Genomic DNA, 25,013 nt, shown 5'->3' on the forward strand with positions numbered 1-25,013 from the left:
CAGAGCAGGAACAAAGAAAATGTCATATGAGATTTGGAAGGAAAAGAAGCCTAAGGTGAAATACTTCCGAGTATTTGGAAGGAAATGCTTCATTCTCAATGATAGGGAGAACTGTGGGAAGTTTGATGCCAAGAGTGACGAAGGGATCTTCCTAGGATACTCCGTAGATAGCTGGGCATGTCTCCAAGCCTTAAGAAGAATGAGGGTCATGGTAACATGTCTTAAAGTGATGATGGTAAGAGACAATCACAAGAAAAGGAGTCTACTCCTACTGTATCGAGAAGGGAGACTAGATCAACTCAAGGGTCTATAAGTCCACTCACCCTTCTGGAAGTTCAGCTCCCAAGCTCTCGTGATAAGGAACCCTCTACTTCCAAGAAACCTTTATCAAGAGTAACTCTCAATCATCTCAAAAGCAACATAATTAGTAAGTTGGATGAAGGACTCCGTTTGAGAAGAGGACCGAGCTATAATGTGATCATGTGACGTGTCATTGTTACCTTGCTCAATTTAAACCAAAGAAGGTGGAAGAAGTGTTGAAAGATGAAAATTGGGTAGAATCCATGCACCAAGAGTTATATTAATTTGTTAGAAATGATATATGGGAGTTGGTTCAGAGGCCTTAAGACATACATGTAATCAGCACCAAATAGGTCTTTAAGAACAAGACCGATGAAGATGGTGAAGTTGTTTGAAACAAGTCTAGGTTGGTGGCTCAAGGATATACTCAAGTTGAAGGTGTAGACTTTGATGAATCATTTGCTCCAGTAGCAAGACTTAAGTCAATCCGAATTCTTCTCTCCATAGCATGTATTATGAATTTCAAGCTATAACAAATGGATGTGAAGGGTGCCTTTTTGAACGGATGTTTACACGAAGAAGTGTTTGTTGAGCAACCCAAGGGGTTCCAAGATCCACATTTTCCAGACCATGTACTAAGATTGAAGAAAGCGTTATATGGGCTAAAGCAAGCACCAAGAGCATGGTATGATCGTCTCATCTCATATCTTTTAGATCATGGCTTTAAGAGAGGTCAAACCGATCGAACACTCTTTGTCAAAAGAGATGAGAAATCTCTCCTAGTTGCTTAAGTATATGTGGATGACATTGTATTCGGGTCTACAATTGATAACCTTGCTTAAGAATTTTCGGAAGAAATGAAGAAGGAATTGGAAGTGAGCATGGTGGGGGAGCTAAACTACTTCTTAGGCCTTCAAGTGAAACAACGGAAAGATGGGATATTCATATCTCAAGAGAAGTATGCCAAAAATCTTGTAAAGAGACTCAGTTTAGACTCCAAGAAACATGCAACCACTCCAATGAGTTCCTCGGTAAAACTAAGCTTTGATCTAGCCAGTGTGGAAGTAGATCCAACACTCTACAGGAGCATGATTAGCAGTCTCCTTTACCTCACTATGAGTAGGCTAGACATAGCCTTTAGTGTAGGGGTATGAGCACGCTTTCAGGTAGCACCCAAAGAGTCCCATTTGACAACGGTCAAAAGAATCATTCGCTATGTCAATGGAACTTCCGACTATGGGATTTGGTACTTAAGAGATTCGAATGATTGCCTAGCCGGATACTGGGATGTTGATTGGGCTGGGTGTGTTAATGATAGAAAAAACACATCGGGAGGTTGCTTTTACCTCGAAAATAATATAGTGTCGCAGATGAGCAAAAAGCAAAATTTAGTGTTTCTATCTACGGCTGAAGTTGAGTACATTGTAGTGGGGAGTTGTTGTGCTCAACTATTATGGAATCTCTCAAGACACCATGTGTGTGTTTGGTGGCAACACTAGTGCCATAAATCTATTCAAGAACCTTGTTCAACATTCAAAGTCAAAACATATTGAGATTCGATATCATTTCATTTGAGACTTAGTGGAGGAGAAAATTGTTTGGCTGGAGTTTATCAACACCGACAATCAAAAGGCAGACATCTTTACTAAACCCCTTGATGGTCCATGGTTTGAATCACTTTGTAAGACCATTGGTGTTGGTATCATCCCTTGACTCATATCTCTTGCGTGATCTAACTTTGTTTAGTGGTGCATCCTTGTCATATAGGTTTCACATGAATGTTTCTTTTACAAGTTTTTGTTTGTTTGTTTGTTTGTTTTTTTTTTTTTTTTTTTTTTTTTTTTTTTTTTTTTTTTGTTGTTGTTGATCTTACTTTGTTTGTTCTGTTTTGGAGTATGTTGAAAAATTCAAAAACCCATAAAAAGTAAAAAATCTCAAAAAGTTTGATCGATTGTGTTGTGTATATCACATGTGAGTTTGGCCTAGTACCTCCATACTAATGGCATAGTGCATTTATGAGCTTAGCTTGTTATGTATGCAAATTTTCTAAGTGTAAGCGACATTTAGAAATCTACATTTGATTTTTGTAAATAGATCTTCAAGCTTGTCATGAATGATTGGTCAATAGTCTTGCTTGATCTTGATACATAAGTAAACTTGTGCCTATATATCTCCTCACATTTTTTTTTTCTTTTTCAAAAGAGCTCCTCAAATGTCAATCTCCAAAAGGAGAAAGAGCTGAAAAGCCTTACTTCAAAAACTAGTTTGACTAGGAAAATGTGAAGCAAATATGTATTGAAATGTATGGTGCCAAAGCTGAAGACTCAATTGTCAACAATTCATCAAAAAGTTTATGGCATCGCTTCTCAAATTTGAGTTGTATTTGGTCAAAAATATGAAAAATGGAAGCCAAATGAAAAGCTTTCAATCAAATGTAAACACATTGGTGAGGGGTCATATATGTTCATTTCTACGAGTGAGATAGGTCATTTGACTTCGTACTAGTTGTGTATAACTTGATTGAATTGATCATTGAAACTTCATACTAGACTATGGATTAATTCATACTTGATCCACACACACCTCACACAAGTTTAATGTTCAATGAATGCTTATTCCATTTGTGTGATTGTATGTGTTCAAATGTGATGTGCATACTCAATTGCTTGTTGATCAAACCCAATTTTTTTTTTTTTGAGTATTTTATATGTTTTTGAAAGTGTTTTTGTACTTTTATGTGTTTAGAGTTTTGTCCAAAATGTATATTTCATTTTTATCAAAAAAACTCTCTAGAGGCATATTCATGAATAAGTCGCGACTTAACTCTACCCGCGAAAATGAGGCAGGCAAATTTTAGAAAACATTGAAATTCAGATAGAGAGTTTCACGACTAGCTCGCGAGAAATTGCTACCCGCAAAAACTATCAGCATGCTTCAGTGGCTATCTTGTGAGTAATTTCACAAGAAGCTTACCCTAGAAATGCGCGATTCTATAGTTTTTAAAGCCAAATAGTGACAATTTTTTTTTTTCCAAACCTCTTCATTTTGCCTCATCCGTGCCTCTCTTAACCTAAAACGCATTTTCTCTCAAAAACTCACCCAAAACTCAAGATCAATCCCTACTAAGACTCAACTAAGGTATGTTTCAACACTTATTCACTTTTGAATCCTTAGATTAAGCCTTTGATTCTAGGATTTCTAGGGTTGGGTTATTTTTGAAATGGTTGGGAAAAACTTACTTTTCTTGCAATTTTTTTTTCAACTTTTCTTGATTGGGCCGTGCCCCATTTTGTTTGTTTGTATTTGTGTTGGCCCCAGGTGGCATTTTAACATGTATTTAGGCAAGATTTCATCATGTTCATGCATTGTTTTACATGTTAGTGGTTTGTATGCACTCTAAGTGTTTGATGAAATGCCCAAATAGCATTTTGTTGTTGTTTTGAACTCTAATGAGTACCAAATTTTGGGGATTACTATGTTTTTACATTCTTAACATGATTTAAACATTGGTTGTGTGTTTTATACACTTTTTCCCTTGAGTGCTTGATCATGCTTTGCTCATGCATCACATATACACACCACATGCACACTTGATGCACACACTTGAACAATTTGTTAGGACATATGTGTTTCACATATTAAGAACATATGTCATGATTTTATTTAATTGGCTAATCCTTTGACAAAATGCACTTTACTTGTATTTGGGTAGATTTAGGATGTGTTTAAATACTTTAAGAAACCATGTTTCAAGATCAAGTGTTGAAACCTTCAAGTCTGTCCAAGAAAACAAGTTGAAAGTGCAGAATTACTAAAGCTTGACAGCTAGCATGTGTCAAAGTTTAAGGAAGCTATTTAGCCCATGTGCTCGACACCTGCTTGACACCTCTTATCTGTCGAGGTTTAAGAATTTCAGAATTTTCATATGATTTTCTTGGGATCCGTGAATGTGTCTTTGGGCTTTCTTTTCTCCTAACCCTAGACTTATAAAAGGATTGTTTTAAGAGCCATCAAACAATTCAAAATTTGCACAAGCAAATTGTGATCCGAGACGAAGTTCTTGCCTTAGTTCATCTCTTTCTCTTGAAGAAGTTGCGTGTATGTGCACCGTAGGGTTTTGTGACCAAGCATTTTCTTGATCTTCATCGTGTGGATGAACTAAAGAACTTTGCAGACAACAACCTTCTTAGTTGGTGATTGAAGTCGTGTACTGGGATTCACATAATTGGTTAGTCACGTACTTGGGAGCCGTGCATTGAAGGGGAAACTGTCACTACAGAATAAGTCCAATTGGGTATTGGGATAAAGGTTCAACTGTAAGTTGGTAAGGTACTTGGGATTTGTAACCGCTTGTTGTGATAATAGTGGAGTTTCGGGAGTGGTGACCTGAAAATCACCTGGTGGGGTTTTTGCCGTTAGGTTTTTACCATTCATAAACAAATCACCATGTTATTTATTTTCTGTTGCATAATTAGTTTATTGGTGATTTGTTTGTACTACCACGCATTTGCATGTTAATTTGATTAATTAATAAACTTGGCTAATTAATCTTTTAATTCATCACAAGGGGCTAATACGTTTTTGGCTTATCACACTTGACATGTTTTGCACTTCATTCATGCTAGATAAGTATTGTTACATGTTTAGCACTTAAAACATGGTCTTGTGTCTTTAGGTTTTATGTTTTTATGTTCCTTTTAGAAACGTTTTTATGGACTAACTTGTATCTAATCAAGTTTGTTTCCTTATTTGTGTTCATCTTTGTTTCTTTGTGTTTATGTTTGTTTTGCAAATGTCTCCTCTTAAGAAATCAGCCACAAAGAAATCTTCAAAGCATCAACGCACCTCTGCAAATTCATTCTGAAGCGATGATGTAGACATGACCTTTAATGATCTTAGAGAGGACTGTGGACTTAAGAGTCCTTAAAAGGCACTTTCATTTTGGAAGTGTTCAAGGAAAGGATGTGTTCAAAGTTGTTGAACCTGATGGGCAAGGTCTATGAAGAAATAATTTGGGAATTCTATGCCAATGCCATTGTGGAAGGGGATCGCATAAATTGCTGGCTGAAAGGGAGAGAGTTCTATGTCACAAGGGAGACAATTCAACAGATTCTGGTGGTTCGTCCAATGACTCCACATACATCCCTACAATATGATGAGAGAAGGGAGAAACAAGGACCAATTGTGGAGGTCCTTGGTGGAAAAATCAACAAGAAGGCCTTGCACACCATTTCATTCACTCTGTAGATGCCAACTTTGGCCTACGTCATGATTTTCAACCTTTACCCGGTGAGGAACTTGACTAACCTGTCAGCACCAAGGTCCATATTTCTATTTGATCTATTCATACATAAGGAGATCAACATCTATAGTCACATCTACCACCTCTTCACCAAATGCATCACAAAGTGGAATTCAAGGCTGACTCTACCAGCAGTAACAGTAAGAGTCGGAGTCCGCGGAGTTCTAGCCTCTTTGGCCATTTCGGTCAAAAAGGAGGAGATAGTTTTGAGGGGGAGTACTGCTTGAGGGGGAGCACAGTTTAGCACATCTTAGTATACATTGGTTTATTATGGTGGTTTCTTAGTTTAATTTAAAGTTTTTATAACTTTTGGATAGTTTAACCATTGGATATTTACATTGCTTTCATTTAAAGCTTTTAAATACTTTAGTTTAAAACTTAATTATCTTTAGTACTTTTGTGTATCTTGGTTTTTATAGCCACTTTGATGCTTATTGCTTTTTATTGCTTTTAGCTTTAGTTTCCTTAATGCATCATGCTTGTTGGACATGCAATTGATTTCAGCATTGTTGTTAATTGCATTGTGTGTCTGGATGATCATTTACTAGATAAATGTTCATTGTAGTCATTTCTTAATGATTGTTCATGTTTGATCAAGTTATTCTTCTTAGCTTATATTTCTTTTGGTATCTTGATCGCATTTTACTTGTTCCCATATGTACCTTGTGTTCTACTTGTCGTGAGCTTAATGAAAGTTTGTTGTATGTGCAAGTGTTTCAGGATACAAGTGTATACGGTGCAAGTGCTTCACAGCTTCTAGAATAAGATGTGAGTGAGTTTTGCCTATGTTCCCAAACTCATGTTTAAGTCTAGAGTCTGTTTAGGAGTTTTGTCATGGAATAGCCAAAAGGGGGAGATTGTAAAGTTGTAATTTACAACTTTTTTTTGTTGGCTTTAATTCCGTGCCGAATTTGATTGTAATTTATTCAATCATATTTCCCTGTATGTATGTGGGTTTTTGATTGTAAGGGATGAGTGTGAGAGAGTGTGAAGACTCAAGCTTAAAAGGATGAACAAGTGGATGTCGCGAGTGTCTTCCGAGAAGTCTACCCACGGAAGAGCCACGTGTAGAGCACATGACTGGAAGGTGAAGAGTCATGCCAGTCTGGAGGTTTTTGCGAGTATCTCGTGAGTAAGGCCAACCTATGAAGTACTTGTGAAACATTCTGTTTGGAAAAAAATTATGTTTTGCTTTACCAAGTCTTTACCCATACTATATATACTCTCATTACCCACAAATTGTAAGGAGTGCTTTTCAGAGAGAAAATCCTAGAAAATACACTTGCGAGTTTGAGATTGTTATACCCACAATCATCTACATATTTCCTTGTGGTTTTCCTCAACTCCTACCTCTCCATCTCTATATCCTTGAGAGGTTGATATCCCAAACACTTATCACACCTATTCTAAGTGTCAAGTGAGATTTTGGTGCTGTTGGGAAGCATTCGAAGGAGCCATTCATTGGTAGATGCAATTGGGCTGAATTGCAGGATTCGGAAGGCTAGAGAAGACAAGTTTCCGAGAAGCTAGTTGGTAACAGGAGCTTGGAGGGCTCAAGTACATGGGGTAGACTAGGCTTGTAGGGTCTTTTGTTATTCATGTACTCCAACTTTATTCTCTAGTGGATTGATTTCAACTTGGAGGGTTGCGGAGAGGTTTCTTTGCCGAGTTCTTTGGTTTCCTCCTCAATAACACGTCTCGGTGTTATCTTGTGTTTGCATCTCTCTTCCTTACTCTTAAGCTTTCCTTTTATTGTTGGTTAATGTATGAATATGGCTTAGGCTAGTGATAACGGTTGTTTGCGCTTCTTTACTCTTGTTCCGCACTTATTATAAGTTAGAGTAAAAGCTATCTAGCCATTATTTTAATTTAGGGGTCTAAACAAGCTCTTGTGTATTTACACAAATCCGAACTTTCAATTTTAAACTACAAAAACTTGAATTTAAAAAATTACGATAACATGACTAGTTATTAATCATTGATCATCTTGGCATTTTGCAAGCATAAAAAATATATGAAGATAATATAATCTAACGGTGAATTTGTCAAAATTAGCATCCAATTAAAAAATATTGAGTGGTGTAGTATTGCTTAAAGTTACATCAATTGTAACTTGAAACCAACCCAACTTTTTACATTTATGTCAAAATATTTTAAAGGATTTATTTATTTATTTTTTGAGTGAGATAAATACAATTATTATCATGTCTTTATTATCTTAGTATGGAAAATTGAAAAAGTGACTATTTTTTTTCCAGCCATTTCAATTTTCCATAAAACATTTCTTAAATAAATGATTAATAAATGACTTAAAGACATACATTAACGAAACCCATATACGAATTAAGAAGGGGAGAAAGAGAGAAATTAGGAAAGGAAAAACATAAATAGTCAGTTAATTTGAAAAAGAAACATTCTAAACACTTATTAATGACTACAATAATTATCCAATTTCAAATTTAATATTGCATATACAATCACAACCAAAATAAATGTCTATAAATAACTATCATAATTATTACATTTCAAATTTATATACAAAGAGTTTGACTTACTTGCATTGCTTTTTAAACTAAACATCTTCTATTGTTTTAAATATACAATGACAAGTGATAGTGAGTTTTAATATTCTCTTTTCAGTTAGTTAGTGGGTAATGTGACAGTTTTTTATTAAAACAAAAGAATTTCCCAGTTTAAAAAGTACTTGAGGTAAGCCAAACCTATATACAAGGTAAAAGAGTGAGAAATTTTTTATGAGCCGTATAGTTCAATTAGCACCTCCTAGTCTTTCTATCAAAAACATCTAGAATGTACATGCCTCTACCCTCATTGCAACTATCAAATTATAAAAAATAAAAATAAAAGAGTATTTTTTTAATAGATAAAATCTTATTTTGTTGAACTTTTGCTAGCTAACACTCAAAAAAGTGATAAATTAAGAGCAATATTACAGACACAAAAATTTTCACAATATTTATCGCAACAGTTGAGTTGCAATTTTTTATTGGTTCTTATCTAAATCCACCATTGATATATATCACTTTTTTACCAATCACTAACAATTTGTCACATTAGTCAAGTGTGAAATTTGTTATCAAATTTTAAATTTATGTCAATATTTTCTTAAAACTAAGAGTAATGTTATAGTCACAGACTATTTTATAACATTTTTACCAACTATTTATATTCCAAATTCTTACTGGTTTTCATCTTAGCTCATTACTAATATCATTTTTTACTTATCAATAATCACTCACCATATCAGCATACACTTTGTAAAAAAGTTTATAAAATGGTTCGTGCATGGACTTACCATTTTCCCAAAACTAAACGTGCATTCAAATGCTATAAATACCCTCTCAAGTTTCAACTCCCTCAACTACTAAACTCCCTAAGTTGCTTCTTTTCTCTTTGATTCACACAAAGTCACAATCACACATTAGTTTCACATCCAAACAAAACCAAAATGGCATTCCTTGCCATAATTTGTCTTGTCCTTGCACTTCTCTCTATGTTCATTTCCTAAGTGCTAGCTGATCCTACGATATAGTGAGTTATGGAGCCAAACCAGATGGGAAAACAGACTCAGCTCAGGCTTTTCTTAGTGCATGGACAAAAGCTTGTGCCTCTATGCAGCCTGCCACTATTTATGTACCAGCAGGGAAGTTCGCTATATGGCAAGTGACTTTTATCGGACCATGCTACAACAAAGTTAACGTTATGCTTATTGGGACCCTTGTGGCCCCATCGGACTATACCGTATCTGGTAATGGGATTCTTGATGGGAAAGGTACTAGCTTGTGGGCTTGGAAGGCCTCTGGCAAAAGTTGTCCTTTAGGAGCCACGGTATGTGAAATATTTTGCCACAATAGATTGTTTAAACTTAAGAATATATGTGTTATTGAACTTTTATTGAGTATTTTTTTTTTTTTTTTGACATTTGGTAACTTTTTGTTCATTTACTTATATTTTTTGTATGTGAAAAATATGGATTGACCTATAATCTGATTTGATCGACCTGTAATCCAATCTGATCGACCTAACCCATTTGTAAGTTGCAACCCATTTAAGATAACATGTTTTTGACCTGAACGTGACCTTACCCAACCTGTTTGCCAGGTCTTTATGGTTGTCTTTTAGGTCCTCCATATCTTGATTCACTCCCTTTAGTCTTTAGAATATATGTGTTATTGAATTTATTTTTTTTTTTTTTTTTTTTTTTTTTTTTTTTTTTTTTTTTTTTTTTTTTTTTTTTTTTTTTTTTTGGTAACTTTTTGTTCATTTACTTATATTTTTTTATGTGAAAAATATGGATTGACCTATAATCTGATCTGATCGACTTGTAATCCAATCCGATCGACCTAACCCATTTGTAAGTTGCAACCCATTTAAGATAACATGTTTTTGACCTGAACGTGACCTTACCCAACCTGTTTGCTAGGTCTTTATGGTTGTCTTTTAGGTCCTCCATATCTTGATTCACTCCCTTTTAGTCTTTCAAATAAATTCCTTCCATTTTCAGGTAACTAACTAGGACTGGTTTGGATATTCTAGTGGAAAGTAGTGTGCTTTTCCATTTGATTTTTGGTATAAACTATTAAGTGATTTCGGTCTTCCTGGTTTTGGATGGGATTATTGTCAAATTGAAATATTTCATTAATGCCAAAATAAGCCATTTCTAAGGAAATCGTATATAGGATACCTGGAAATAATCCCATGTTCCGGAGTATAATATTTATTTTTGTGTACAAGTAAACATGCTTAAAAATTAATGGGAGTGTCAAAGGGTAAATTGATGTTAATGTGGTTTCTTCTTCACTAAATCACATTGATGCAGAGATTAATTCGGGTAAGGAAAATTCTTGGAGATTTACGGGTTTCTACGGTAATCTCGAGACCCACAAGCACCATGATTCTTGGGCTATTCAAAAAAATCTGAACCAAAACTCTTCTTTGCCTTGGCTTTGTGCGGGTGATTTCAATGAGATTTTAAGGTCTCATGAAAAGAAAGGTGGTAGAGCAAGACCGGAGGTGCAGATGCGGGATTTCCGTGAAATATTAGATGAATGTGGTTTTGCCGACTTGGGTTTTAGTGGTCAAAAATTCACTTGGTGTAAAAGATTGGCAGGTGGTGTTATGGTTTGGGAACGTCTTGATAGGGCCGTGGCTAATCAAGAATGGATTTCTATGTTTCCGGGATACTCAGTAACTCATCTTGACACGATCTTCTCGGACCATAAACCCTTAAGTATTCATATGGAGGGGTTTCAAATCTGAAATCAAAGACCTTGGAGGTTTGAACAAGTTTGGTTGAATGATGAGGCGTGTCGTTCTACGGTGGAAGTTGCTTGGGAGAGCCCTTTTTTCTCTTCCGATCCGATGTCAGTGGTTGAGGCTAACGTGAAAAATTGTCAAAGGCATTTAAAAAAATGGAGTAAGGCATCTTTTGGTAATATATCTCGGGCTCTTGTGGAGAAAAAAAATTAGATCAAAGTGGCGGAAGGGGAGGAGGTGAGAAGTGGAAATGGGGACCAGCTACATGTCCTGAAGGTTGAATTAAGAGAACTTCTTATTAAGGAAGAAAAGCTTTGGCAGCAACGTTCTAAGCTGCATTGGCTTAAAGAAGGGGATCAAAACACACGTTACTTTCATGGCAAAGCTTCCCAGAGGTATAGGAAAAACTGCATCAAACGCCTAAGAAACCAAAATGGGGAGTGGTTTGATGGGGAGGACCAAATTGCTCAATTATTTATTGACTATTATAGTGAGCTTTTCACAACTTCAAACCCGTCTCAATTGGCGGAGGTGTTGGAGAATATTCCTCAGGTTGTCTCAGATTCTATGAATGCAGATTTGGTGAAACCTTTTGTTAAGCAAGAGGTGGATGTGGCTCTTAAACAGATGGCACCTCTGAAAGCGCCGGGCCCAGATGGCATGCCCCTCATCTTCTATCAACACTATTGGGATTCCATTGGTGATGACGTGTCTTGTGTTGTTCTTTCCTGCCTCAATTCAGGTTCTATCCCAGCTAGTCTTAATCATACTCATATCACCCTTATCCCCAAAATAAAAAATCCCGAAAGTGTTTCTGATTTTAGGCCTATATCTTTATGTAACATTTTGTATAAGCTAATTTCTAAGGTGTTGGCTAACCGTTTGAAAACTCTGTTGCCATATGTTGTATCAGAATCCCAGAGTGCCTTTCAATCCGATAAGGCTATCACGGATAATATTTTGGTAGCTTTTGAAACGTTACATCATATGAAGATCAAAAAAATGGGGAAGGAGGGGTTTCTGGCTATTAAATTGGATATGAGTAAGGCTTACAATAGGGTTGAGTGGATTTTTTTGGAGAATTTGATGCGGAAGTTGGGTTTCCATGGGAGATGGGTTGATTTGGTTATGGCTACAATTAAATCTGTGTCTTACTCTTTTTTGATCAATGGGTTCCCTTGCGGTTTCATTAAGCCTACTAGGGGGATTCATCAAGGTGACCCCCTATCCCTTTATCTTTTCTTGTTGTGCTTGGAAGGATTAAATGGGCTGCTCAATAAAGCCGTGGCTAGGGGTGATTTAAGGGGCTTCTCGCTTTGTAAGAATGGTCCACAAATCTCACACCTATTCTTCGCCGATGATAGCTTGATTTTTTGTCGAGCGAAGATGGGTGATGTGCAAGCAATTCAATTGGCGTTAACCCTATATGAGAGAGCATCCGGGCAAAGAATAAATGGTTCAAAAACAAATCTTTTTTTTGGTAAATTTGTCCTTGAGAGCACCAAAATAGATTTGATGAATTACCTAGGTGTTTCGGAGATTAAGGAGTATGAAAAGTACCTAGGGTTGCCGGCTATGGTGGGTAGAAAGAAAAAGGAGAGTTTTATCTATATAAAGGAGAGGATTTGGGGGAAACTTCAAGGGTGGAAGGAGAAACTCTTGTCACAAGCCGGTAGGGAGGTGTTATTGAAAGCTATTGTGCAAGCAATTCCATCTTTTGCCATGAGTTGTTTTCAATTACCAGTGAACCTTTGCCATGAGATTGAGGTTATGATAAAATTTTTTTTTTGGGGTCAACGTGGAGAGAGAAGAAAGATTCATTGGAAAAATTGGGAGTCTTTGTGTATGCCAAAAAATGAAGGTGGAATGGGTTTTGCGGAGCTTAGGAAGTTCAACGAAGCCATGTTAGCTAAACAAGTATGGCGGCTAGTTCATGATAAAAAATCTTTCTTTTATCGGGTTTTTAAGGCTAAGTTTTTCCCTTTGGGTGATATTTTTTCAGCTCATGTCAAAACGGGGTCCTATGCTTGGCGGAGTATTCTCAAGGCTCGATACTTAATTGCTGAAGGTGCTAGATATAGGGTGGGGAATGGCCAAACTGTCCGGATTTATCAAGATTGCTGGCTGCCTGGTGATGGGTCAGGCAAGGTGATCTCTCCCCCCTCTTTGTTACCTGCTGATGCGAGAGTTGCAGATATTATTGACGCTGATTCGGGCCGGTGGAATTTGTATCTGTTGGAAAGAGCTTTTCTGCCATTTGAGGCACAAAAAATAAAATCCATCCCTCTTTGTCTCATCCCACAAGAAGACATTTTGATTTGGCCAAAAACTAAGGATGGCCAGTACTCGGTGAAGCTTGGGTACCAATTGTTGTGTGCCAAGGAGCTCTCTGGTTCAGCGTCAAGATCATCTAATGAGGTGAATCGGAGGATGTGGTCTGGTTTATGGAGACTGAAGGTGCCCAGCAAAGTCAAGACTTTTGCTTGGCGGGCTTGTTCTGAGTCCCTTCCCACGATGGTGAATTTGGCTAGGTGAAGGGTGGTGCTCTCAAACAGCTACACAGGTTGTAACAGAGGGCCTGAGACAGTGATTCATGCTCTATGGGGGTGTGAGAAGGTGAAGGGGGCCTAGGGTACTAACTTTGATGAGTTGTGGAGTGCAACGAATCAAAATTTATTTTTTGTTGATCTTTTCAGGTTGGCGCTGCAGAATCCACGTGGAGCTGAAGGTTTCATCATGATTTGTTGGTCTATCTGGAATCGGCGCAACAAAATTAGAGTCAATGAGGTCGCTGCTCCCCTTGAGAAGATCCCGGAGTTGGCACAGAAGCAGTTAACGGATTTCCAGCAACTTTGTGCGAAACCGGAATCAAAAACGTTGCTGAGGAAAGTCATCTGGAAGCCTCCCGATGCAGCTCTGTTGAAAACTAATTTCGACGGTGCGGTTTTTGACGATCTGGGAGCTGCCAGAATTGGAGTGGTGTTGCGTAATTCTCTGGGTGATGTCTTGGTTGCACTGTCTGAAATTATCCCTCTGCCTTCATCCATTATTGCTCTGGAAACTATTGCAGCAAGGCGGGCTGTCCTGTTTGTCCGTGAGCTTGGTTTCAGTGGCACTATTTTTGAAGGGGATTCGGAAGAGTATATTTCAGCTATTAAGAAGCAAAGTTTTCAGCACCCAGTGGTGGGTCATTTAGTTCAAGACATTATGTCTTTAGTCAGTATGTTCCAATACTATTCTTTCTCTCATACGCATTGGCATGGCAATGTTTTCGCACATGCGTTGGCTAGATGAGCGAGATTGTCTTTTCCTACTTTAGTTTGGATGAATTCCGTTCCAGCGGATTTTTATCGTTTCTTTGTATTTGACATTCCAGTAATAAAATAATTTTTTTCGGCCTGGTCGGGCAGGCCTGATTCTCAAAAAAAAAAAAAAAAAAAAAAAAAAACTTTTGTTGCTTGCATTGACGTTTCATCTTTAATTCTTCTAAAAAAAATGTTAATCGTTAATTTAGAGAAATACTCTCTATATACTTTATATGCAATTTTTCAAACAACAATATTGAGTCTATAGGACTAGGTTGGCAAACTAGGACCATATATAAACAAATTCTGGGAACCTTAATGTGTCTTGAGTATGGTGATAGAAACCTCAATATAGATAATAATTATTGTAATGTTGCGTTTAGTTAGTTAGTTGATTAGTTAGTTACAATTTCATACATGTTAATCACATTTAAGACATATTGGAATTATTAGTGTACATGGGGAATAATAGGACTATTAGGATAAGGCCATGTGGTACTTATTGAAAAATTGTTGTAATCCCTTTAGTTAGTTAGTTAGTTGAAAATATGATAAGTTAGTTAGGATTTGAGAACATGTAACTCATTTAACATGGTTTAATTCATAGAACACATGTTGAATTAGCTAATTAATTATGTTGAACCATGAGGGACAACGAGATTAGAGTTAGTTTCCTACAAATACATAATTGTAATTCAACATTAGAGATCACTAAAAAATAAACTCATTGTGCCCTTAATATAGTTCAAACTCTATTAAAATCTTGATCCGCGGAAAAAATGTGCATTCTATTTATATAGAGAGAGTTGAGTTCAAATTGCACTTAGTATAATTTTAAGCAATGTTACACCATTCAATAACTTGTTATAAAATTCATATTTTGAAAATCTCACAATTGAATTATATGCTCTATATATTTTGAACATTCATGTCAATTTTCATATCAAATGGATATTATTGACCATCCGATTCGTAAAATCATCTTTTATGCATTATTTTAAACCACAAAAACTTGAATTTCAACAATTACGATGACATGACTAGCTATTATTTATTGATCACCTTGAAATTTTACAAGCATGAAGAGTATATGAAGATAATGTAATCTAACGGTGAATTTATCAAAATTAGCATCCAATTAAAAAATATTGAGTGGTGTAACATTGTTTAATATTATACAAAATGTAACTTAAACCAACTCAACTTTTTATATTTATGTCAAAATATTTTTAAGATTTTTTTTTTTTGAGTGAGATAAATGCATCTATTATCATGTCTTAATTATCTTAGTATGGAAAATTGAAAAAGTGGCTAACTTTTTCTCAGCCATTTCAATTTTCCATAAAACATTTTCTAAAATAAATGATTAATATATGACTTAAAGAATACATTAACCAAACCTATTTATGAATTAAGAAGGGGAGAAAGAGAGAGTTTGGTAAAGGAAAAACATAAATGGTCAGTTAATTTTTTTCAAAAAAAATTCTAAACACTTATTAATGACTACAATAATTATCCAATTTCAAATTTAATATTACATGTACAATCACAACCAAAATAAATGTCTATAAATAACTATCATAATTATTACATTTCAAATTTATATATAAGGAGTTTGGCTTACCTCAATTACTTTTTTAACTGGACATCTCCTGTTGTTTTAAATATACAATGGCAAGTGGTAATGAATTTTAATCTCCATTTTTCATTTAGTTAGTGGGTGATGTAGCAGTTTTTCATTAAAACAAAGGGATATTCTAGTTAAAAAAGTACTGGAGGTAAGCCAAACCTATATACAAAATAAAAGAGTGAGAAAATTTTTATAAGCCTTGTAGTTCAATTAGCACCTCCTAGTCTTTCCATCGAAAACATCTAAAATGCACATGCTTTTGCGTAACTATCAAATTAGAAAAAATAAAAATAAAAGAGTATTTTTTTTCTTTGAGATAAAATCATATTTTGTTGAACTTTTGCTGGCTAACACTCTAAAAAGTGATAAATTAAGAGCAATATTACAAACACAAAAATTTTTACAATATTTTTCACAATAGTTGAGTTGCAATAAAAATTGGTTCTTATTTAAACCCACCATTGATATATATATATATATATATATATATATATATATATAAAAACCATTTTTTTACCATTCACTAACAATTTGTCACATCAGCCAAGTGTGAAATTTGTTATCAAATTTTAAATTTATGTCTACACTTTCTTAAAACTAAGAGTAATGTTACCACTACAAACTATTTTATAACATTTTTACCAACTACTGATATGACAAATTCTTATTGATTCTCATTTTGGCTGATTACTATCATCACTTTTTTACTTACCAATAATCATTTACCATATTAACATACACATTGTAAAAAGTTCATAAAATAATTTGTGACCTCACCATTTTCCCAAAACTAAGGGCACGTTTGGTAGACTGTAATAAGCACTGTAATGTAATAGTTATTTCTATGGTTTAGCTATTCAATAGTTTGGTTATGTTTTTATTACAGGGAATAGTCATTCCTTATGAATAAGAATTCTTTAAAATGAGGAATAACTATTCCTCTCTAAAAGGGTTGTAATAGATATTCCTTAGTAGATATAATAATTTCTAACATTAATATATTTCCAAATAAATAAACTTTCCATATCCACCTAACAATTATGGAAATAAAAAATCATAAAAAAATAACTCATCTCTCTAAAATTTAAAACATATTATTTTCTAGGAAATATAATTGTAAGAATGAGATATTTCTTAAAATAGATCATGAGTTTTATTCTAATGTTACAACTCACAACCAAACTAATAAATAGGTTTAGTTATTCCATTACAACACATTTTATTCCTGGTAATAAAGATTACCATTCCTGTTGAAATCCACATTCAGTGTACCAAATGTACCCTAAATGTGCATTCAAATGCTATAAATACCCTCTCAAATTTCAACTCCCTCAACTACTAAACTCCCAAAGTTACTTCTTTCTCTCTTTGACTCGCACAAAGTGACAAACACACATTAGTTTCACATCCTAACAAAACCAAAATGACGTTCCCTGCCATAATCTGTCTAGTCCTTGCACTTCTTTCTATGTTCATTTCCTTGGTGCTAGCTGATCCTACGATATTCAATGTAGTGAGTTATGGAGCCAAACCAGATGGGAAAACAGACTCAGCTCAAGCTTTTGTTAGTGCATGGACAAAAGCTTGTGCCTCCATGCAGCCTGCCACTATTTATGTACCAGCAGGGAAGTTCGCTCTCGGGCAAGTGATTTTTATTGGACCATGCAGCAACAAAGTTAATGTTATGCTTATTGGGACCCTTGTGGCCCCATCGGACTATACAGTTCTTGGAAATAAAGCATACTGGGTTGTGTTTCAGAATATTAATGGGCTTAAAGTATCTGGTAATGGGATTCTTGATGGGCAAGGTACTAGCTTGTGGGCTTGCAAGTCCTCTGGCAAAAGTTGTCCTTTGGGAGCTACGGTATGTGATATATTTAACTAACGCCATAATAAATCGGTAAACTTAAGAATAAATGTATTATTGAACTTTTATTTTTGAGTATTTTGTTATTTTTGACATTTTTATTTATTTATTTATTTATATTTTGTTTGTGAAAAAATACAGATAGACATGTAACCTGATTTGATCGACCCAGTCTGACAACCCATTTAGGATGACATGATTTTGACCTATACCAGACCCGATTCAACCCATTTACCAGGACTTCATAGTGATATTTTAGGTCCTCCATATATTAATTTACTCCATTTTAGTCTTTAAAATAAATTCCCTTCATTTTCTAGGTAACCAACTGGGTCTGGTTAGGATTTTCTAGGGGAAAGTGGTGTGCTTTTCCTTTTGATTTTTGGTTTGAACTAATAACTGATTTCGGTCTTCCTTGTTGGAGGGGACTTTTGTCACAAATATATATATATATATATTTTTTTTCATGAGAATCGGGATTTTTGTCACATTGATATTTTTCACTAATGCCACAATAAGCCATTTTTAAAGAAATCGTATATAGGATACTTGGGAATAATCCCATGTACTTCCATGTCCATTTAGAACCGTTTATTTAATTAAAATTGATTTTTTTTTTGCTGAAAGTGTAAAAAAATTGTTAAAAAATAAACTGGAGAGTACAGTGGAACTCATGAATAGTATCAAAAAGTGCAGTGAGACTCATAAATAGTATCAAACAATGTAGTAGGATCTATGAATAATAGCAAAAATAAACTGAAAGTGGAGATAAGTTGAAAAATTCAACTCATCCCAAATGCTGAAAAAATAATATTTTTTTGTGTACTAGCAAACATGCTGAAAAATTAATGGGAATGTCAAAGGTCAAAACAACATGCTTAGGCTTTTGTTCCTTGCATTGACGGACCATCCATTAAAGGTCCACATATTTAATTGAGTAGCCCTATATAGTCATGCTTATCGTTAATTTAGAGAGAAACTCTAAGATCCCAATAATCCAAAGGATACAATCCTTCTTAAGGTCGAGTCGGTAAGCTTTGTTTGTGGAGTCCCTATCAGTTCTGGTCATGAATCTTTGTTTGTGGAGTCTCTTTCAGTCGGTAATCTTCCTATATGATTAGTTTGATAGGAAGATTATGCCCGCCCCATCTCCTACTGCATTCCCATTTCGGATTCTTGAGTTGGATTCACCATTCCCCTTTCCTTTAGTAATTTGAAGATGATCATTTTTGAGATAAATTCCAAGTTTTTTGAGGGGAATCCAAGTAGTACGCAGAACGTTGTTTGGGAGAATTGTAAAGGAAGACAAATTGAGATTGCTTTCGGTTTCCTCTCAGATGAAACTTAGAGTTATGGACTCTCGTTGGCTTATTTCTTTTCTTCCCTAGATTCCCACTATAATATTGTTTAGTGCACCTCCTAATATTTTTTTAGTGTATTTATTTATTTATTTTTTATTTTATTTTTTGTGTGTGTGAAAGCTCCCTCCTCTTATATTGATTTGTAATGTGCCTCCTATGTTTGCTAACCTTTTCTTGTGTGTATGTAAGTAGACATTGGAAATTACCAACTCGAACAACATCGTGGTTAGTGGATTAACCTCCATAAACAGCCAGATGTTTCATATTGTCGTCAATGCCTGCAACAACGTGAATATGCAAGGTGTCAGGGTCATCGCCGCTGGAAATAGTATAAACACCAATGGCATTCATGTTCAATTATCTTCCAATGTCACAATTCTCAACTCTAATATGCGAACGGGAGATGATTGCATCTCAGTTGGACCTGGTACCATTAATATCTGGATTGAGAATGTAGCATGTGGACCAGGGCATGGAATCAGGTAAATAAATTTTATTTATTTTTTGATCTATTGACTATTATGTAACTATAACAACAATATTATAGTGTGGTGCCAAATTGGTCATGGGTGCAATTTGTTGGTGCAGCATTGGGAGTTTAGGCAAAAACCAGCAAGAGACTGGTGTCCAAAACGTGACAATTACAACAGCAAATTTTACTGGTACTCAGAATGGGGTGAGGATTAAATCTTGGCCAAGGCCTAGCAATGGGTTTGCTAGGAACATTATTTTCCAACATGTCAATATGGTGAATGTCCAGAATCCCATTATAATTGATCAAAATTATTGCCCCTCTAAAGATTGCCCTCATCAGGTATGATATTTTGAAGGATATTTATGCAAATGTTGTTTAAATTTTAAACTATAATCTGTTTACTTATGAAAAATCCTAAACATGTTCAAGAAGATTACACAATCTAGATTCTTATAAATTTTAGTTTCCATGGCCCCTTACTTTAACCATAGAAACTACTCATAAGTAATACCTATTATACAGCTAGGCCCATTCTTATGGCATCCTAAAATTTTAGTCTACATCAGTTTTGGGCCCAAATTAAACCCCTTCTTTGCAACCAGAAAATCTTTAATTTTTTTAGTTTTGCTTAATAATACATCTTTCAAAATCAAAATAATAAAATAAAAAAATAAACTAAAAGCGGTGATGTTAGTTTTTTTTTTTTTTTTAATTTTATAGGTTAGAGTTTGCATACTACTACCATTAATAAGTAAAAAATTGATGTGTGCAAATTTGTTTTCCCATTTTAACAGGCTTCTGGTGTAAAAATTAGTAATGTGACATACCAAGACATTCATGGAAGTTCAGCGACAAGGGTGGCTGTGAATTTTAATTGTAGTCCGGGAAATCCATGCTCCGCAATAACAGTGAAAAACATAATGCTCACTTACAAGAATCAAGGAGCCAAAGCTTCATGTAATTATGCATCTGTCACATCTTCTGGTATTGTCCAGCCTGCAATCAATTGCTTATAGAGCAAGGGAATCAATTTTGTAATAGTTATAAAAGCCGAATAGTTCCCCTCTCCATCACAACTTTCTTCAGATTCTGAGTCAGACGAATCCGAGTCACTCAATGTCGTGGCATACACTTTGCCTTTCGATTTCAAATAATTTGGACATTCCTTCTTAAAGTGTCCATGCCCGTTACATTCGAAGCAAGTGACACCTTGTGTAGGTTGGGATTCTTTTCCATCTTTCTTTTTGAATTCCCTTTTCTCCCTTCCAGAACTTTGGAATTTTCTTTTATCATCAAATTTGCCATTATTTTTGAATTTCAAGAACTTTCTGAAATTTTTGACAAGGTATGCAACATCTTTGTCAACCACATCTTCTCCCGATGAGTCTTGATCTTCCACTTTCTCATTAATGGTCTTAAGAGCAAGAGATTTACTCTTCCGTTGATTGGGCAGCGACATCTCATAAGTCTGCAGAGAACCAACCAGCTCCTGTACTTTGATGTCATCAAGGTTCTTGCTCTCTTCAATCGCTGTCACTTTAGCACGAAAACTTTCCGGCAATGATCGAAGGATCTTCCTTACAATTTTTGAATCCTCCGTTTTCTCCCCCAAGTTGAACTTGCTGAAAACCACCTCATTTAGCTTCCCATAGAAAGAGTCAAAAGACTCATCTTCACTCATTTTGAGCTCCTCAAACCGAGTGGTCAGCATTTGCAACTTGGTGTCTTTCACTTTCTTCGTGCCTTCATAGGTGGTTTCCAAAATCTTCCATGCTTCTTTGGCAACGGTAATGTGAGAAATCCTGTGAAATTCATCTGAAGACACACCACAGAAAATAACATTGAGTGCTTTACTGTTAGCATTAGATGCAACAAGTGCTGCCTTATCCCATGTGGATTTGGCTGCCTCAGGTCTGGTCCAGCCAATCTCAACAACATCCCAAATAGATTCATCAATAGAACATAGAAAAGCTCTCATGCGAACCTTCCAAAAAGCATAATTACTACCATCAAAATATGGAGGTGCATTTAGGGATTAAGACCGATCCATCTCAAAAGGGAGTCAAAGATCACACAATGGTAATGAAACCAATAGCAGTGTACCCGCTCTGATACCAATTGAAAGTTCAAAAACGTGTATAAACACCTTTGAACGTTTAGACCCCCAAATTACTACTTAACCAATTCAAGCAATATATCAAACAACTAGTGTGCGGAAACTTAACATAAGCTATGATATGGAATTGGTAAAAAACTATCTAAGCCGAAACAAAAACACAATCCAAAGCAGATAATAAAAAAGGCAAAGATAGAGAGGAAGGAAGATGCAAACACAAAGACAACACGCGATGTGTTATCGAAGAGGAAACCGAAGCCCTCGGCGTAAAACCTCTCTGCCGCCCTCCAAGCGGTAAACAATCCACTAGAAAATACAGTTGGGATACATGGACAGCAATAGACCCTCCAAGCCTAATCTACCCAGTGCACCTAAGCCCTCCAAGCTTCTTGCTCCAACGAGGTTGCGCCGAACCTTTTTCTTTTCTAGCTTCCCGGATTCCGCTACTAAACCGTAGCATCAACCAATGAAGATTGGTTCCTTCCTAACTGCTTCCCAGAAATCCAAACATCTCTCTCACAATAATGATAATGGTGAGAATCAGGTTTGGTATAATGCCTCTCAAGGATTTGACAATGGAGAGGAAGAGAGTTGAGGAATTTGAAGAGACTCTAATGTATAGATTGTGGGTGAATCAATCTTGTTTTTCTTTAGGGTTTCTCTCTCAAAATTCTCTCTGGAAGCTCTCGTACAATCGTGGGTAAAAGGGGTATTTATACTGGAGTGGGAGAGAAATGTGAAACGTCAGGTTTTACAAAACAGGGGTGGCTCGCGGCTTGACCTCGCGGCTTGACTAAGTCGCGAGATCCAGCCGCGAGATAACCGTATGACCAGTTGTCCTGTTTTGTCCTGTAGTGCTCCAGCTTGCATGATTGTTCACCTTCCAGCATACTTGGCACGTGTGCTGCGTCTGGCGGCTTGCAGCCGCGAGTCTCTGTTTTCTTGCACACTCTTGAGCAATCTTCACTCTAACTCACTCACTACCCTTACATCAAACCCACCTAAATACAGGGTTACTAAATGCTGAATTACAAGCAAATTTGGCACGGAATAAAGCCAATGCATGAGAATATATAATTATTTTGAAATGTGGTGTAATATATAATATATTTTCTAAACATTATTGTAGATTATTTTTCCATTAAAAATTAAACAAATTCTAAAAGTAATTTCCATCTTTCAATTTTTACAAATATGTAATTTTATAACTTTTTGTTCTTTTTGATTGATATCATTTACTTGAATAATTAAAGTACCTACTAAGTCAAAATTGCTCATATTTTCAATCATCAATTTGGAAGTTGGTAGGTCAGTGACACTTTGAAAATTAATCAAATCAAATGCAATAATTTTCTTGGTACAATAAACTTGAACTTAAGAATGAAAATATGAGTAGTTTCGACTTGCTAGATTGTGAAAAATAAATTAATTTTTTAAACCTCCAATACTAACTCAATAATCGAAAATTTTTCAAACCAAGGAATTAAAAGAAGTTTTAGTGTCATAGCATGCTCTCCTTTATTAGAAAAATTAGAGTTTAAATCTTTGGTGGTCGTAACTATCGAACTAAAATAAATAAATAAATATATTAAAAAAAATAAAAAATAAATAAAAAATAAAAAGAAGAAGAAGAAGAAGAAGAAGAGAAAAGAGGTTCCTAATTCTAATGGATTGAGAGAAAGAACGATTTTGCTCCCTTCTTGCAGGAGCCCTTTAGTTGGCAAGTAGTTAACTTGATTAGCTTCTTTATTAGTTCTCCGCCTCTTGGACATTGCCATCTTCTCAATCCTTTTCTTCTTAATCATGAAAGCCATATAATTGGACAGAAAAAAAAGCCATTACTGAACCTACAGAAAACACATAACCAACTAGAAACCCATTTTTGAATGAAAGAATTTCCATATTCGTTTGGACAAGGTTCTCTGAGCCATTGCTTATTTCAAGAATGTCTAGAAATGACAACGCAAATATGTGAAGTAGAGCTATGAGGAGTCTCACATTATGAGCCATTAGCATGTGAGTGTTTGTCATGAAAACTTAGATGTAGAAAGCCATGTAGGTTAAACAAAGAATTCAAAAATGGGAACAAATTCATCTTTAAGGAAATTTTAAATTGGAAAATACTACCTCCATTGAATACTATTTGAAAAATACAATTTTCCAAAGTCTATACTATCTATCAACAATAGGTAAGTAATAATTACCGTGTACAAATAACGTGGTTGACGGGTCTAATTTCCAAGTCATGCACCGTCTGTTCTGGTAGAAACTCCAGAGCATAGGAAACGAAACTTGTATTAGCTTGTCCAATAATTGTATTTGATGGGGTGGAAATTGTCAGTTGTCATCCAGATAGAGCTAAATCCTCGTCACTATCCCTACAAATGTAGCGTAAAAGCTTTCCTTAGGTGGTCATCAGTGTAGTCCCTGCCACAACGCCTCCGATGTCAAAGTCAGTATATAGAAGCTTTCTGGAGAAATAAAAGAGTTTTAGAGTATCAAAATTACCTCTGCTTGTGTGCTTTTAGTGTATATATAGTTTTGTAGCTTCTAGCCGTTGGGGCCTTAATTGTGGCTTTAGTGCCCCTTCCGTAATGCCTTAGGACTTGTTAATGCAGGTTTTGAAGAGCTGTCAACGGTTTGATAGCTAATTGGTAACGGTCTGAGGCATTGAAGCTTCTCATTAATGGCGTGCTCTTCCTCGTCCATGCCGTGGCTGGGTAGACGGAGGTATTTGGTGAGGTCATTTGGGCAAGGGAGCTCGTTGATCCCATCAGCTGCTCCCCCAGGTTCTGTGGTCATCATTGCGTGTTCTGATGACCACCAGAAGTGAAAGGTTGTTTACCCAAATGTGAGTCTCAGGGTTTTATTCCGCGTTTGATGTGGAGTGGTAGTGCATTATTGCGAAGCAGTGGCGTTGTACACGTCGTGGCCACATGGCATGTAATGGTTGGTGGGGTTAATGCTCCACTTTTGTGGCCCTTTGGGTTTCCTGCTAGTTTTTAGTTTTTTTGTGTTTGGTTTTTAAACTTCCCTTCTCTCACTTTCCTTTCTTCACTTTTCCTATTCCTCTGCCATTGTTGCTCTGTGCCTTTCATTCTCCGAGCTGTTCTCTCCTGCGATTTCTTGCGTTCTTCCTTCTTGTGGGTGCCTTTTTTTTGAAGGTACGGTTCCTTTTCACCTCTTTATTCTTCATAGTACAGGTAATTTGTAAAAATTTCTAATTTTCATTTTTGAGTTTTTAGAATTTTGTCCCCCCCCCCCCCCTTTTTTCATTTTCTAGGTTCCATGGTTGGTAGCTTTGACACTAGGACACATTTCCCCTCTATTTCATCTCTTTTTGCACGTTTGGGTGCCTCTCTAAGTGCTTCTTGTACTTTTTG

At 35.8% G+C, this 25,013-nt stretch overlaps 2 protein-coding genes across 2 annotated transcripts; both read left to right on the forward strand.

Moving 5' to 3' along the window:
- The first annotated feature begins 1,157 nt into the window (after positions 1–1,157).
- Positions 1,158–14,170, forward strand: LOC115965211. The gene is made up of 8 exons (XM_031084387.1): positions 1,158–1,364; positions 1,467–1,635; positions 9,153–9,392; positions 10,440–10,807; positions 11,090–12,643; positions 12,738–12,780; positions 12,879–13,407; positions 13,573–14,170. The coding sequence occupies exons 1-8, from the start codon at positions 1,158–1,160 to the stop codon at positions 14,168–14,170; spliced, it is 3,708 nt and encodes a 1,235-aa protein (XP_030940247.1).
- A 3,064-nt stretch (positions 14,171–17,234) lies between these two features.
- Positions 17,235–20,530, forward strand: LOC115965212 (polygalacturonase-like). The gene is made up of 4 exons (XM_031084388.1): positions 17,235–17,675; positions 19,232–19,521; positions 19,628–19,853; positions 20,309–20,530. The coding sequence occupies exons 1-4, from the start codon at positions 17,235–17,237 to the stop codon at positions 20,528–20,530; spliced, it is 1,179 nt and encodes a 392-aa protein (XP_030940248.1).
- Positions 20,531–25,013: the final 4,483 nt, after the last annotated feature.

The sequence above is a fragment of the Quercus lobata genome, chromosome 10 (genome assembly GCF_001633185.2).
Source record: "Quercus lobata isolate SW786 chromosome 10, ValleyOak3.0 Primary Assembly, whole genome shotgun sequence".
In the NCBI taxonomy this organism is placed as follows: Eukaryota; Viridiplantae; Streptophyta; class Magnoliopsida; order Fagales; family Fagaceae; genus Quercus; species Quercus lobata.

Excerpts from the sequence above, each read along its gene's own strand:
- LOC115965211 (XM_031084387.1), top strand. The coding sequence starts at position 1,158 with ATGAAGAAGGAATTGGAAGTGAGCATGGTGGGGGAGCTAAACTACTTC. Across the intron at positions 1,365-1,466 it reads TTGATCTAGCCAGTGTGGAA|GTAGCACCCAAAGAGTCCCA; the intron begins GTAGATCCAACA and ends GCACGCTTTCAG. Across the intron at positions 13,408-13,572 it reads ACGATGGTGAATTTGGCTAG|GTTGGCGCTGCAGAATCCAC; the intron begins GTGAAGGGTGGT and ends TGATCTTTTCAG.
- LOC115965212 (XM_031084388.1), top strand. The coding sequence starts at position 17,235 with ATGACGTTCCCTGCCATAATCTGTCTAGTCCTTGCACTTCTTTCTATG. Across the intron at positions 19,522-19,627 it reads GGACCAGGGCATGGAATCAG|CATTGGGAGTTTAGGCAAAA; the intron begins GTAAATAAATTT and ends TTGTTGGTGCAG. Across the intron at positions 19,854-20,308 it reads CTAAAGATTGCCCTCATCAG|GCTTCTGGTGTAAAAATTAG; the intron begins GTATGATATTTT and ends CCATTTTAACAG.